At 36.4% G+C, this 17,182-nt stretch overlaps 1 protein-coding gene across 2 annotated transcripts in view; it reads right to left on the bottom strand.

The window, feature by feature from the left end:
- The window catches only part of ZC2HC1A (zinc finger C2HC-type containing 1A), a 283,747-nt gene extending 267,540 nt beyond the window's left edge, over positions 1 to 16,207 (bottom strand). The window contains exons 1-2 of one of the 2 annotated variants that reach the window (XM_053715152.1): positions 16,114 to 16,207; positions 9,069 to 9,136 (exon numbers count right to left, since the gene is read on the bottom strand). In XM_053715152.1, the coding sequence (XP_053571127.1) occupies positions 9,069 to 9,136; positions 16,114 to 16,129 (84 nt within the window). In that variant the 5' untranslated portion in view covers positions 16,130 to 16,207. The remainder of the gene's footprint in view (positions 1 to 9,068; positions 9,137 to 16,113) is intronic. The other variant, XM_053715153.1, reaches the window with a different exon arrangement.
- Positions 16,208 to 17,182: the final 975 nt, after the last annotated feature.

Genomic DNA, 17,182 nt, shown 5'->3' with positions numbered 1-17,182 from the left:
TTCATCTCTGAGCACTCTGCTGCATCAGGTCGCGTAGCTAAGCGCTCAGAGATGAAATATTTGAACATCAGAAGCGATGCGACGCGGAGCGAAGCAGCTGCTTTGCCTCGCGCCGCATCGCTTGCAGTGTGTCACAGCCTTTAAGGTATTAGGTTCTCACACACTACAAAACAATGTCACAAGTTGTAGACAGCGAATCTCTATATTATAGCAGGCTCACTGTTTACTGTGGCAATGGAAGTCAACTTCAACTGTTCATGCACAGTTTCCGTGACATCTGGATTATAGCAACAGCCCACAAACTCTACTATAGAAATACATATGGTGAATTGTGCAATTGTCTGGGGGACGATTATCAAATAAGATTTTAATATAAATAGTGCAATTTGAACAGTGACATTATAAAATATCACCTACATTACTGATTTTCTTTCATATTATGAAATTTCAAATGTTTACCATCACTATAATATAAACTGTACAATCACTTTAATATAGCAACTATTTTCTCAATTTTATATAAATGGTGAGATTTATCAAATCTCTGCAATGGCAAAGCAATATGCTAGCCTAAAAAAAATATGTAAAAAAAAATAAATATATATCTTGCTTACAACTAACCGTCCGCTGATGGGTCATTAAATTTTAGCTGTCATTTAGTGAAAGATTCACAGTATTTGGTTGATCCCATCACTAAAGATATATTCACTATGTTTAAATTGTTAAAATCTTTCTCTCTTTTCGCTCTCTTACATACCCCCTCCCGGTAAAATAGATGTATGTGTATATGTATATATGTATATATGTATATATATATATATATATATATATATATATATATATATATATATATATATATATATATATATATATATAAAAATTAAATATGTATGTATTTAAAAATACATAGAGCATAAACCAGAGATCTGAAGTTGCGCTATCCTGAAGCACGCTAAATTCAAGTGCACTCACACGAATGAGTTTACTTTCAACTTGTAATACGTGCACTAATTCCGACGCACAAAGAGCCGCGAAAAAAACCCTCATCACTCACGCACAACATTTAGAGCACCATTTGTAATCGAGCCCATACTCTTGTAATTTTAATTTTACTTGAATCTTAGCAAGTGGACAAACTTTCTTTTTGCCTTTTACTTCAAATTCACAGATGCAGAGACCAGTAAAATGTGAAAACTTGTGAGCATGATAAAAATGGCACCAAATTTTTATTTTGGGTCTCCTGTTATGTAACTCCCCACTCAAATGACCCTAATGAAGATATTATTTACTAGCTGCAAGTCCTTAGGAAGAGAAGCCTTAGTATTTGCTAAATACTGCTTGATAACAGCTCGTCTTTAATAAACTGAATCTAGACCAGTGTCTCTAAAAAAATGCAGCATTCTAAGCTGCCTTAAACATTTTTTTAAAGATATCAGCTATTTAAAATTGTGAAAATAGCACCCATATCCAAACTGGATACTTAATTTATGTGGCCCATATGTAGGGTGGTCTGTTTTAACCCCTTGCGCCTTTTGGAAGTAGGAACAACGTCAGACAATACTTTGCCCAGCGTATTGTGTTGATGTAGTACCTAGGTCCAACACTGTGGAGCATGTTGCGGTGCACGCTGACAACTTTGACAGCAGAGACTGCAGCTGGGGCAGAAAGCATCCGTCTTTATATGGTAAAGAAACACTGATCGTGCTGCCATATCATATAAAATCAGATTGCCGATCGATACAGAAAGTGATCGTTTGGCGTGGGAAGGTGGGATCCCTATACTACAGAAAAACCAAAACCAAAAAACAACAAAAAGAAGACCCATAAAATGTTACTGGCAGACTGGCTTCCAGTAACAAAGATGGTGTTGACCAGCGGACAAGATATAGTTTTGGGGGTTAATTTTGAGAATTTGGACATTTCTGCAATACCAAATGAAAGTTATCCCACTGCAACATTTTATTCATAGCTGCAGATAAAGACCTTAAAAATAATAAAAAATAAATATGTTTGGTCATAGCTGAATAAAATGATGCAAATAAAGAAAAGTTGAGGTTTATTCTACAGTTAGAAAACTACAGTTTTTTGGTGGAATGTGATAATTAACCATTGTTATTGGCAAAGAGTAAAGAGATAGTTGGAATGATGGTCATCTACTGAAAGCTTTTATATATATATATATATATATATATATATATATATATACACATATACATACATATATACATACATATATACACATACACATACATATATATATATACACACAAGCAAATGCTCTTTTCTGATTTAAAGGAGTGATAGGTAAAGTGATAAAACTTCTCCAGTACTTCAGGCAAGTTTGTCCGTGTAATCCCCGGTAGCGATGGGGTTAAACAATAGTGGACTTCAGTTTCTGTAGTCCCCTGCTAAACCTACATATAATAAGCCAATTATTGGTAAGCCTATAGAAGTGATGACTCATTTTATGGATGGTGCTAAATTAGATGGGGAGAATAAATGGCATTATATCTCTGGACTACATGGCACAGAAGCAGAGACAGATAGGATGTTGACACGCATTGTGGGACAATGTCATTTGGTGGCAGACAATTCCGGAGTGCTGGCGGTGTCTTCCGTTTCCAGCACTGACAGAGTAATTGGTGAGTGACGTCTATAACCCTTTATTATAGCGCGAAATTGTAATGAAGTGCCAGACTCACAAACTGAATGTTGCCATTTATTGTAGAAAGATGAAGTCAGAGATATTCTGACATCGACTGTTGCAGAGTTGAACCTCTATCCTATCTTCAGAAAGACACCATTTTAAAACAATCTGTGCAAGCCCAGTCACATCCCGTAAGAGGTTTCCAAGATCCTCTCTAAGGCCCTGATAATCAAAGATTATCAAGCTTTTAGTGAAATTATAATGCAGACTTCACAGGGATGAACTCTCTGAATTCTCTAAGAAAAAGGGCAGAACCTGGAAGTCCCAGACAGATGAGAGTAGAGATGCCTCCTATAAGGTTTTTCTGCTCAGATGAGATGATCTAAAATGATCCTCCAGCACTGCAAGATCTCTCACAAGATTTTAGAAAGGAAATGTTGCTATACTTGTCTAAGGGGCATTCCCTGCATTTCTGTATTTGAAGTACAGACAAGCCCAGTACAATATAGCATTGCATGAGGGGAGTTTTGTTACACTTTTGTTATTACTTTAGACCAGATTAGGTCCTGCAAGTTACATTTAAGCTTTTTTTTGTACTTTAATGCATTAAGAGTTGGTATACAGCATTGATTTTACAAATTCTGATTATACTTTTAAAGTTTACTTGAACAAATTAGGATCATATGTTGCATATTTCTGTGTATCTGCTACAAATAATGAGATTAGGGAAAAAAGAGGGGGTTTGTGACATTTAAGTCAAGTGTAGAATTATACACTGAATTAATCAAATAGTAAATGGAAATTAATTACACTTTATTTACATATATGCTAGAACAAACGTTACTAATAGGAAATGCTAGTAAAGGTATAAAGTCATGGGTATAATAACCTGCAGACTATAATTTAGAGTGATCCTTTTTATAACCAGCATTAACCCATAAGTAATCACACAAGTAAAAGAAGGGGGGATATAGTGGGCTATTTGAAACTGGGAATAGTCACTACCATGTTTCTAATGTTGACAGCCTCTACTATATAGCACCCAGTGATTTAAAACCATGAAAAAGAAAAGGGCTTGTGGACTCGGTTAGCGTGTCTGGTCTCTTAAGTGAATACAATCATTATAAGGGATATGGCTAGTAGCAGGATATGCAGAGATGTTCCTATACTTTACACATGTATTCACACAATATGCAAACAAGCTATGCGCTCGAGGGCATCCTCCACCTGCGTACTGCTCTGATTAAACAGAGTAAGCCGATTTCTAGCTATAATCCCTAATATTCAAAACAATCACACATACAGGGAGTGCAGAATTATTAGGCAAGTTGTATTTTTGAGGATTAATTTTATTATTGAACAACAACCATGTTCTCAATGAACCCAAAAAACTCATTAATATCAAAGCTGAATATTTTTGGAAGTAGTTTTTAGTTTTAGCTATTTTAGGGGGATATCTGTGTGTGCAGGTGACTATTACTGTGCATAATTATTAGGCAACTTAACAAAAAACAAATATATACCAATTTCAATTATTTATTTTTACCAGTGAAACCAATATAACATCTCAACATTCACAAATATACATTTCTGACATTCAAAAACAAAACAAAAACAAATCAGTGACCAATATAGCCACCTTTCTTTGCAAGGACACTCAAAAGCCTGCCATCCATGGATTCTGTCAGTGTTTTGATCTGTTCACCATCAACATTGCGTGCAGCAGCAACCACAGCCTCCCAGACACTGTTCAGAGAGGTGTACTGTTTTCCCTCCTTGTAAATCTCACATTTGATGATGGACCACAGGTTCTCAATGGGGTTCAGATCAGGTGAACAAGGAGGCCATGTCATTAGATTTTCTTCTTTTATACCCTTTCTTGCCAGCCACGCTGTGGAGTACTTGGACGCGTGTGATGGAGCATTGTCCTGCATGAAAATCATGTTTTTCTTGAAGGATGCAGACTTCTTCCTGTACCACTGCTTGAAGAAGGTGTCTTCCAGAAACTGGCAGTAGGACTGGGAGTTGAGCTTGACTCCATCCTCAACCCGAAAAGGCCCCACAAGCTCATCTTTGATGATACCAGCCCAAACCAGTACTCCACCTCCACCTTGCTGGCGTCTGAGTCGGACTGGAGCTCTCTGCCCTTTACCAATCCAGCCACGGGCCCATCCATCTGGCCCATCAAGACTCACTCTCATTTCATCAGTCCATAAAACCTTAGAAAAATCAGTCTTGAGATATTTCTTGGCCCAGTCTTGACGTTTCAGCTTGTGTGTCTTGTTCAGTGGTGGTCGTCTTTCAGCCTTTCTTACCTTGGCCATGTCTCTGAGTATTGCACACCTTGTGCTTTTGGGCACTCCAGTGATGTTGCAGCTCTGAAATATGGCCAAACTGGTGGCAAGTGGCATCTTGGCAGCTGCACGCTTGACTTTTCTCAGTTCATGGGCAGTTATTTTGCGCCTTGGTTTTTCCACACGCTTCTTGCGACCCTGTTGACTATTTTGAATGAAACACTTGATTGTTCGATGATCACGCTTCAGAAGCTTTGCAATTTTAAGAGTGCTGCATCCCTCTGCAAGATATCTCACTATTTTTGACTTTTCTGAGCCTGTCAAGTCCTTCTTTTGACCCATTTTGCCAAAGGAAAGGAAGTTGCCTAATAATTATGCACACCTGATATAGGGTGTTGATGTCATTAGACCACACCCCTTCTCATTAAAGAGATGCACATCACCTAATATGCTTAATTGGTAGTAGGCTTTCGAGCCTATACAGCTTGGAGTAAGACAACTTGCATAAAGAGGATGATGTGGTCAAAATACTCATTTGCCTAATAATTCTGCACTCCCTGTACAGCACAAAGCATACATAATCTGCTAGGATTATATATAGTGGTTTGAAATATATATAACTTCAACAACCCAGTTAAATGTCTATATGGGATACAAATTATCAGTGTCAAAAAATTCTCAATGTGGAGCTATATAGTAACTCATAGTTATAACATATCTGCATATAAGCTTAAGTCTAGACACAACAATGTATCAACATATATTCAGGCACTGAGATATCAATGGTAGTGATAAATGCTAAGTATTTGTGTGTATTAAGGACCAGGTTATCAAACACGCTGTAGAGCCGAGGCCACGCTCACCGACGCGTTTCCGTCACATGAACGTGACTTCGTCAGAGCATGACGAAGTCACGTTCATGTGACGGAAACGCGGCAGAACTTATTTTCATTTTCTGCAATGAGATTTATTTTTAGTGAAAATTTTTCTGCATTGTCTCTGATGAGCCAGTGTTACTGCGTTTTTTGCCCTTACTCAGTGTGCATGAGGACAGGTTCATGTTCAGCCTTGCTGTGTGTGTGTGTGTGTGTGTATATATATATGTATGTATGTATGTATGTATGTATGTATGTATGTATGTATGTATACATACATGTACAGTATATATATATATATATATATATATATATATATATATATATATACATACATACATATACATACACACATTTGTATGCAAAAGTTTAGGCACCCCTGACAATTTCCATGATTTTCATTTATAATTAATTGGGTGTTTGAATCAGCAATTTCATTTTGATCTATCAAATAACTGAAGGACACAGTAATATTTCAGTAGTGAAATGAGGTTTATTGGATTAACAGAAAATGTGCAATATGCATGACAACGAAATTAGACAGGTGCATAAATTTGGGAACCCCAACAGAAATATTGCATCAATATTTAGTAGAGCCTCCTTTAGCAGAAATAACAGCCTCTAGACGCTTCCTATAGCCTGTAATGAGTGTCTGGATTCTGGATGAAGGTATTTTGGACCATTCCTCCTTGCAAAACATCTCCAGTTCAGTTAGGTTTGATGGTTGCCGAGCATGGACAGCCCACTTCAAATCACCCCACAGATTTTCAATGATATTCAGGTCTGGGGACTAGGATAACCATTCCAGAACATTGTACTTGTTCCCCTGCATAAATGCCAGAGTAGATTTTGATCAGTGTTTTGGCTCATTGTCTTGTTGAAATATCCAGCCCCGGCGTAACTTCAACTTTGTGACCGATTCCTCAACATTATTCTCAAGTATCTGCTAATATTGAGTGAAATCCATGCGACCCTCAACTTTAACAAGATTCCCAGTACTGACACTGGCCACACAGCCCCACAGCATGATGGAACATCCACCAAATTTTACTGTGGGTAGCAAGTGTTTGTCTTGGAATGCTGTGTTCTTTTGCCGCCATGCATAACGCCCCTTGTTATGACCAAATAACTCAATCTTTGTTTCATCAGTCCACGGCACCTTCTTCCAAAATAAAGCTGGCTTGTCCAAATTTGTGTTTGCATACATCAAGTGACTCTGTTTGTGGCGTGGGTGCAGAGAAGGCTTCTTCCGCATCACTCTCCCATACAGCTTCTCCTTGTACAAAGTGCGCTGAATTGTTGAACGATGCACAGTGACACCATCTGCAGCAAGATGATGTTGTAGGTCTTTGGAGGTGGTCTGTGGGCTGTTTTTTACCTTTCTTACCATCCTTTGCCTTTGCCTCTCCGATATTTTACTTGGCCTGCCACTTCTGGCCTTAGCAAGAACTGTGCCTGTGGTCTTCCATTTTCTCACTATGTTCCTCACAGTAGACACTGACAGCTTAAATCTCTGCAATACCTTTTTGTAGCCTTCCCTAAACCATAATGTTGAACAAACTTTGTTTTCAGGTCATTTAAAAGCTGTTTTGAGGCCCCCATGTTGCCACTCTTCAGAGGAGAGTCAAAGAGAAAAAATTACAATTGGCCACCTTAAATACCTTTTCTCATGATTGGATGCACCTGTCTATGAAGTTCAAGGCTTAATTAGGCTCACCAAACCAATTGTGTGTTCCAATTAATCAGTGCTAGGTAGTTACAGGTATTCAAATCAACAAAATGACAAGGGTGCCCAAATTTATGCACCTGTCTAACTTCGTTTTGATGCATATTACACATTTTCTTTTCATCCAATAAACCTCATTTCACTACTGAAATATTACTGTGTCCTTCAGTTATTTGATAGATCAAAATGAAATTGCTGAGCGAAACACCGAATTATTTATAAATGAAAATCATGGAAATTGTCAGGGGTGCCTAAACTTTTTCATACAACTGTAGGTATCCTTAAAAAAAAAATTCACCCCCCTTTGGGACATAATTTCCAAAAAGCCTTCCTTAGTGGGCACCTACATCATAAAAACAACGTACCTTCCAAATTTTACGTTCCTAGGTTAAATGGTTTGAGCTGGACGTTGATGAGTCAGTCAGGACTTCTTTTATATTTCTAGTTATGTATTTTATAATTAAAAAAAAAAATGTATAATACTACTTGATACATTCTGTTCCTCCGCCCCCTTTTTTTCCCTCTTTTTGCTGGGCTGTGACATAGAGATCAGTCCCACCCACTCTCTAAATAGGCTTCCTAAGGGTTTCAAAGGGCTGGACTTCAAGAGTGTGATATGACAAATTGTATATATATATATATATATATATATATATATATATATATATATATATATATATATATATATATATATATATATATATATATATATATATATATATATATATATATATAAATTCATCCCAGTGGGTCGGCATAATATTGTAATAGAAGTATTACTTTAGGCATGGATTTAACCTTTTTCACCGATTTAAAAAAAAAAAAAAGTACACATATTGTTAATGGCAAAGATTACATATATGGCATTTGATTAGCTAAAGTTTACCATCATTTTAAGGTTTTATCATATCACCGTACCCTTTTCTCTAATATATATATATATATATATATATATATATATATATATATATATATATATATATATATATATATAAATAAATGTCTTTCTTTTAAAGTTTTATTTTTAAGACATGCATGACATTAGTAGCACTCATGATAGTTTCTGGTTTATTTATATTCCTCTGAAAATATAGTCTCCAGAACTGTGCACAACATAAAAGAGCAGGCCCAACCATTAGACTGTCTCAATTTGGCAGATAAATTACATGATTCTATGAATGAATTTTTTTAATATTTAACATGCTAATTGCTTTATAAGATCAGATCCCTGTGTTATATGCACTCTTTACAGATATGATACACACTATTGCCATATAACATTTACAAAAAGTGGTTTATCCTTTTACTGTATGGCTCCACATATACACAGCACATGTCACTCAGTTTTGAGGTTCATATTCTATAAACTCTCCCCTTATAGACCCATTATCAATATGTATAACAATCTGTGTCTCAATGTGTGACTTCCCATATTGGTAACTGTGCATAAGTGTATTGTAACAGTATTAAAGAAGCAAATATTCTTCACCTATTTTATAATCTAGATAATATATGCATACACTTACCAGAGTGGCTGAAAAGAATGTTCTACCACAAATTTTGCAAGGCTTTAGCTCATCATTTGGTACGTCTTCTAGAAAAGATCACAAGAAAACAATTTTATTAATTTAGAAAAAACGTTTCAATGTTGCCAATATTTCATGTAAACCAATACTACTATTGTATCTTATATTAAAGTAACAGTTAATTCAGTAATTATGAATATTAGTTTGATCAGTAGTAGCCCTGTGACTAAATGTATTACTTGAAACTTAAAGAGACATTCTGGTCAAAATTTAAATGTACATAGATGCATTACTTTTTTAACAAACATATTTGCAATATACATGTATTGGCAAAATTATTAAAAAAAATCTCTGCACGTGCATGTGAAGAATTGATAGTTATTCTTGGTGCACCAGCATTTTAAATACTGCAGTTGCTAAGAGTGCCAGTGGGGCTTGCATTGTGTCAGCAACTAACAAATCGAGTCATTACCAGATGGTACAAGCACCTTAGGCTCTCTGAGTAAGTGATGAGTTTAAAATGCTGGTGCACAGTGCTTACTTAAACACACTTTTGAAACCGATATAGCTTTTATTAGAAGCATTTTTTTTTAATACATGTATATTACAAAAATGTTTCTATTCTAAACTGAAATGCATCCATGTGGATTCCAGTTTTGGCTGGAATGTCCCTTTAACGGATCATTTAGAGCTGAAGATCTATATGGCTTACATGTGAGATGATGCCAATAAATACAGCAGGACATCATGTTAAATTGTATCAGTCAATAAAAAGCATTTATAATTCAAGGAGAGAACAAAAGCCGCACAATGAAACCAGCAGTTGAAAGACAACAGCACTTAGATGTGAAATTACTTTGTTCCTCCATATACGCCTTTTTGTTCATAATCTTCTTGATTTGACTAATCTTTTATTATTTAAAAAAATATACCAACTACTGTAAGATAAAACAATATGAAAAGTAAACATAAAAAGGAAGATTCAAATCAAAATGTAATTTCAGTAAAATGTCTACTTATGAACACTGTAAAGTACTTTCAATATTTATCTTGCTTTTCCTTGAATTCAACTCTGAAAATTGAGAGGCTGGAACAGATCCTGTAGGATTCTGAATGCTGAGCCTATTTCCACTCATCCTGTATCATGTGACAGCCATCGGCCAATCACAAATGCATATACATATAGTCTGTGAATTCTTGCACATGCTCAGTAGGAACTGCTGACTCAAAAAGTGTAAATATAAAAAGACTGTTCACTTTTTTGTTAATGGAAGTAAATTGGAAAGTTGTTTAAAATTGCATGCTCTATCTGAATTGTGACAGTTTAATTTTGAGTTGACTGTCCCTTTAAATAGGTTGGATGTTGTTGCCATTTATGTGATCAATCATCAGTTCTCAGATGAGAGACTGCATTTATGAGGTTACGATTGATACATTGCATTGCACGTTAATTTGGTGACGCTACATTAAACATCCTGAGTGACAGGTTTATTTTCAAAATAGGTGAGATGCTGAAATGCCAACTTTCATGGTAGTTGCACATAGTCCTTTCCTGAAAACGGCATTGCTAAAAGATAAAATCATAGTAATGATTAGTAGATGTATTTACTGAATTGTATTTAAAGTATTATAAAAACCCACATTTCTTCTTTTATGATTCAGATAGAGCATACCGTTTTAGACAACTTTCCAATTTACTTCAATTATCAATTTTGCTTTATTCTCTTGATAAACTTTATTGAAGGAGCAGCAAGAAACTACTGGAAGCTAGCTGTACACATCAGTAAGCCAATAAAAAGAGGTATACATGTGCAGCCCCCAATCATTAGCTAGCTTCCAGCTCCTGTAACTACCAATGTATGTTTTTCAATAAAGGATAACAAAAGAACAAAGCAAATTGGATAAGAGAATTAAAAGTTGTTTACATTTGCATGCTATATGTCCGATGTAACATTTTTTGGTTTTCATGTCCCTTTAACTCTAATCACAGCACTAACTGAACTTTTTCCAGATTCTTGGATAAATACTGGATTTTAAATATTTAATTTTAAAACAACATTTTTGTATTTTTTAGATCAATAAAATGTCTCCAACAAGATGCCTTCTTTTTTACGTTTGCGCATCCCCCCCCCCCCACCTAGTCTGTCTTTATAATAGTACTGTCTCTCATCTCATTCTTTTTAGTGAAGGAGGAGTCTAGTCTGTGCAATGTATAAAACAGGCAGCTTGTTATGTTTCAATCCAACAAGGCTACGTCACAGTATGTCCATAAGTATCCAGATTTCTAGATGTGCAGGGGCAGGCTGACCCATGATTTTGCTAATTCTGGCTTCTTTCTTTGCACACTGAGATTCCACAAGACTTTGTTCCCTTGCTGAATCCTAAATGCACAGATAAGTATGATTTATAATGAGCCCAGGAGATTTAAGCCAGCCTTACCAAGCGCTGTTAACTTTTCAAATGTTCCTGATCTGCTTATGCAGATAGGTTTCTTACCTGAATATCTACTAGTCAGCCAGTTGCAGGGACCACTTTCTATACCTGATTACATTTTGCCTCTAGTCCTCCTGATAGCTCCATTCAACATTCACTTTTAGCTATTCAGTTCAGTGCCTGTACTGGTGCAAACAGTAGCACTGAGCTCTTGTCCTTCAGCAACTGCTCGTCTACCTTCTTTATAAAAGACTCAACTATTTCCACAGTGTTTACACTACCCTTTGTGCATCAGTCACAATGTTCCAAGACTTCATGTCCAGCACTGCTGCAGTCTACAGTCAACCTTGAATTCCATATCTGCAACACCAGCACATATAATTTTACTCCTGTCCTGTGTGTACCAATATGTGAAGCCTCTTGTTTCAGTGTGTTTTCAGCTCTATCGGTTTTTCTAGCTGTAGCTCAGCACTTTGGCTTCACTCTAAAACTTGCAAAACAGAAGATTTCAAACTATATAAGAGGCAGACGCCCTATATAAGTGAGATAATAGTGGGCGCTCACTATATGCACAATAAACTAAATGTATTGACAAAATATACAGCACAATGGAGTATAAAGTCCAACAGTGTAAGAAGCACACAAGTCGTCACTCCAAGAAAGGGATCCTGAATCTCAGGTATACTAGAACAACAAGAAAAGAGACAGGAGGCGCCTCGTAGGGTAGGATGTCCAAACAGAAAGTGACATCTTGAGACAGACAAAGGGCAACTCACATTTGGAAGGGCACTACACGTGTCACAAACTGGGGCACAGTTCCCCAGCGAGACTGACCCAGGCAAGCAGCTATCAGGAGGAAGCAGAGGCTGGTTTTCACTCTAAAACTTAACTAACCTGAAGGTTGCTGACAATACTTGTTGATGTTGTAGCCTGCTGTAATTAATAATAAGCTTGCAGTTACTCTCTCTCTTTGGCCCATTTTCCAATGTAGTGCTTTCACAAGAATATCCCTGTGCTTGATCCCTTCTATGCAGAGAAAGCAAAGTGCTACTGTACTGACAGACAAGAAGACAGATATTCTTGTGGCCTGAAACTCTCTAGGTAGAGTGTCACGAAAACCTCAGGATTTAGCTAAGAAGGGGTTAATTCTGTGTAGCTTCAACTCAAAACAGTTATTTGTTTTTCAAGAAGAATTGTGACTTGTGTTTTCTTTGAAGAGCCTCCTAAATAGCTCCACCAAATGTTATTGTGTATGCATTGAGTCATAAAGCCACTCAAGCTCTTAGTTTCAGAAATACACAGGAAAGGGTTTATGGCTTAGGCTGTCAGTAGAATGCATGATGCAAAACAGGACCTCAGTCACAAAAAAAAACTAACCAGATCACTGAAAGGGACATGGGTATTATGTATAAATGTGTTTAAAACTGTTATAACCTTAAATGAAGGTAAATATGACAACCTATGGCATATTTGATATCAAACAGATTCTCCCAATGAAATTAAGAGGTTCCTGATATGTAAATATATAAATGGAGTTACCTAGCAGAAATTATAATGGATTGTATAATTTCAGGCAAGAATTTAGTCTATTGAAGGTCATAAAGACAGGGGGGTTTCTTAGCCCGCCCAGAAGGGTGTGGTCAGGCAACCTGATCTCTGGAAAATAGTATAAGAATCTTATGTTTTTAACAATAAGGTTGTCATTCTTACAAGGGAAGCTGTTTTGCAGAAGTAAGGAGTCATCATTTTCATGCCAGCCCTTGGCGCAGATCTTGAAAACTAGGAAAGTATTCAATTCTGTTTTTCTCCTTTTTATTTTAAAACACTGTTTGCGTGTGTAATTTTATTTTTAACAGCTTTTTATTAATAATGCATTGTGCATAATATTTTTGGCATAATAAATAATTCCTTTATTAAGTTTGGCCTTTGTCTAATAATTAAACCACGTTACTGAAAGAGACTGGAATATTAGAACTGTATAATTTAGGTTATTTTCTGCTAAATTGTATTTAGAGAGTTAATGTGTAAAGTCTGGGTTTTTTCTTAGGATTTTCCCTTTAATAAATTTTAAGTTGTGGCAGTATTTGAGCTATAGGATTGTTGGTTTAGTGTGGGTGGCATTAAAAGGGAGTTTTGGGCATTTCTCTTACGTCTAGTACAGACTAGGGAGTGTGGTTAAACCTTGCACCCACTAAACTGAATCACAAGCTTGCCTGGTGTGGCTAGATTGTGACCTATTGGTGACAGTAAAAGGGGGCTGATAACCCTTTTCATGCCAAATAAGTGACTGGCGCAGGGTTGGATAACCTTGGTTCGTCACATAGAGTTTCAGTCCCCATATGGCAAAAAGCAGACATTATACATATGACTGTATACGTGACAGGCAAGCTGTGCATTGGTTATTTTGTCTTTAAATTGTCTGCACTGGCCGTACTGAAAATAAAAACTAAGAGACTTGGCACTGAGATCTCTCCAACTGCATACATGAGGTCCAGCATGTTTATATGAAATATTGCAAAAAAAATGTAATGCATATTTTATTGGAATAGTGTGGTTCCCAAGGAGAAATATATGTGTTAACCCCCTTGCGGGGTTAAAACCATTGTTGATTAAACACACTAATACAAAAACTACACACTTTAAAAGCATAAGAACACTTATTTTTCATTAGAATGTATCTTCAACATCTCTGAAATTCACTACCCATTTCCACTCCTTTTACTTTGTACATAGGTCAAAAATTATTAAAATAGCTGAGTAAGTTGTCTTCTGCATTATACTTTGCTTTTTAAAAAAAAAAAAAAAAAAAAGTAATGATGAGTAATATCCTCTCTTAGGGCCTGGTGATCAAAAACTTGCCGGCATGGAGAGAAATCACTCAAAATCTTTAGGGACTTTTTTTTAAAAAAAATGTTATATCAAACTATGTGTCTCTCTTTCACATCCATAACTCTGTATAGCAACATAAACAGTTCACAAGCTAAAATGTGCATTTTTAAACATTTTTGAGGGACCTTGGAGTACTGATGAGACTACTTAGAACATCGCACCAGAGAGCTTTAGATCTAATTATTCCATAGTATGTTCAATCAAATGTCACTTTATCTGAAATGTATATATTATTTTACAAGCCTCCTTGGCAACTATGACATTAGTAGGTATGTTAAAGATTAAAACTGAATAGATGTGCACAAAAGCAAAAAAGATTTGATTTTTTTCCCTATTTGTTTCCAAGGAGCAGCTTTACATGAACAGGGATATTGAGTCACACCTCTCTACATCAACAAAACTGTGCAATGTATCTTTGGATTGTAAGTGAGTAGCATTAGTGGAATAATTACATTCAAGTGTATTTACTGTATCCATGGTAACTTTAACACAAATTGAGATCTTTGTTCTTTTGTCCAACAGGGTGGCATTTTGACTTATTTATAGAAATATCTATATATTTTTTTTATAAAATGCAATTGATCATTTGGATTGGATTGTCAACACATAATAAGCAATTGTACTTATAATAAAATCTCTCTCAAATGAAGAAATATCAGTTTTGTATACTTATTTTCCCCCCTACTTATTGTAACACCTTTATACTTATGTGGAATATATCGGCACATAGAAATATATTATTAATATTGCTGTTTTCTATTTAAATAAAATAATAATTGATAAACGAAATGAAAAAGAAAAAACAAGCAGATGAACCACATTTACTGTGCTCTTGTAACAGGACAACTGCAATGTTGACCTATAAAGCAGATTCCCAGCTGTCATTTATATAACTGGTCTGCAGTGTGCACTCCCAAGAGCAACAGACTGAGCTGTCAAAAAAACACACAAAAAAAACAAAAACAAAAAACAGCTGAGTACACCTGCGACATCCAAAATTGGATTTAGGTATTAATCTAGCTCCCTAAATGCACTAAGATTGGAAGAACATCTCCAAATGTTTTCTATGAAGCCTAACAACTTGCTCAGTTATTCGTCTATTTTAAATAAATAGGCCTCATAGAGTAAAAAACAAACAAAAGGGAGAAGGGTGTTTCCAATCTTTGTGAATCTAGGATAGTGATTTAAGGGGACACTACAAATTACACTGCCCATTCCAACTAACATGACAGGTTGAGTCAAGAAATCTCTTTCATACAATGAGATCACTCCCTGGCCCCAATCCATTCTGTCTACCAAATACACAGCCTTTTCCATTGCATAAATCTAAATGTGTGCAGTTAAGAACGACCTATTCGTACAAAAATCCCTCCAATGGGTATCAAAGATATAGCCTAACGCCATCAGACAGCAGCATTACATGACAGCATGAGCTTTTATCATACTGTAAGCGCTTTGTTCCTGTGTACTTATGCTACAGATATGAGGAGCACAGTGATGGAGCCTTACAGAACAACATCAGACATCATTATCAGTGAAGCACCAGCTGCCTGATCACCATGACAGTGACAGTTCACATCCGCAGCTCTCTGTATGGAGCCAGGCCAAAGTGGTTAACCATATGACTGCTAGAGGTGCTACGAATATCCTCTCAGACAGCTAAGGAATTAAACAACTGATACACTAAATACACCGAATGCAGCAGCCAATCCGACCCCTTTACCTTCACCTTCCTCCATGTTTTATTTCGTCCTGCAGCCCCTAGTTGTCTCCTTGCAGTGCCACTGCCCGGTCGCAAAAGTCCCCGCTGCCAGGGCAACCGACAACACCACGCCCCTAACCTCCTAGCTGCTGATTGGCTGTAGAGGAAAGGCACCAAATAACTGCTTCTCGAAAAAAGGGCGTGTAAGCGTGATAGGGGTGGGCGTGGCTTTGCATATCACGTGCTTCTACAGGCTGGTGAAGGTGATGGGTTGTTTGGGTTGTCATGCGTTATGTACGGAATGCACGGGGAGTGCCTGTGTTTGTTAGACGTTTCCCTATGTCTGTAATGTACTTGTGAATCTAAACAGATGTTTGAATAATTTATAAGACTGTTCTCCATTTTTATAGATGCTGTATTATGTTCTATAAGATTGGTTTTACAACAGAACAAAGGGAAGGGACGGAAATGTTCTCAGAGACAACATAATTAATGAAAGTATTTTGCAAAGTTGTTTTACTATGCAAAATGCAATATTACAGTCTGTTTCTCCTTTTAACTACAGATTTAGGTAGAAGAGGGACAGTTGTATACGTTTTCATCTATACAGTATTTCGCAATCTCTCCCTTGAAGCCAGTTTGACATTAAAAAGAATAGCAAGTGATGAAAATAAGCTTACTCAAAAGTTGGATGAGATCACCTTTAAAGGCACAGAAATGGTGTTATTATGTACAATGGAGAAAAAAAAACCTTAGTGTATTTTATTTTGTTTGTAATTTAAAGGGATATTTTAGTGAAAAAAAATGTGCACGCTCTCATTCATTAGAGTATGTCATTTTATAATTATGGACCCCTGCAAATGGAGTTAAACACATGGGTAAATAACTGCATTTGAGCTGCAGAGAATAGCTGGCCCCAAACAGAAACTGCTGCTGATCCAATCTGCAGTACCAGTTGCAATACCCAGCTGTGCTGTTAGCGCTGATGATTGACTCAGCAGCAGTTTCTTCTCTGTACTGTTTATAAGTTAGGTTTGCATGGCCAATACTTATAAAATAGCATGCTGTACTGAATGCAATCATGTCATTT

This window comes from Bombina bombina, chromosome 5 (assembly GCF_027579735.1).
Source record: "Bombina bombina isolate aBomBom1 chromosome 5, aBomBom1.pri, whole genome shotgun sequence".
Taxonomy (NCBI): Eukaryota; Metazoa; Chordata; class Amphibia; order Anura; family Bombinatoridae; genus Bombina; species Bombina bombina.
The sequence above is the reverse complement of the archived record's forward strand: the minus strand, read 5'-3'. Positions and strand labels throughout refer to the sequence as shown.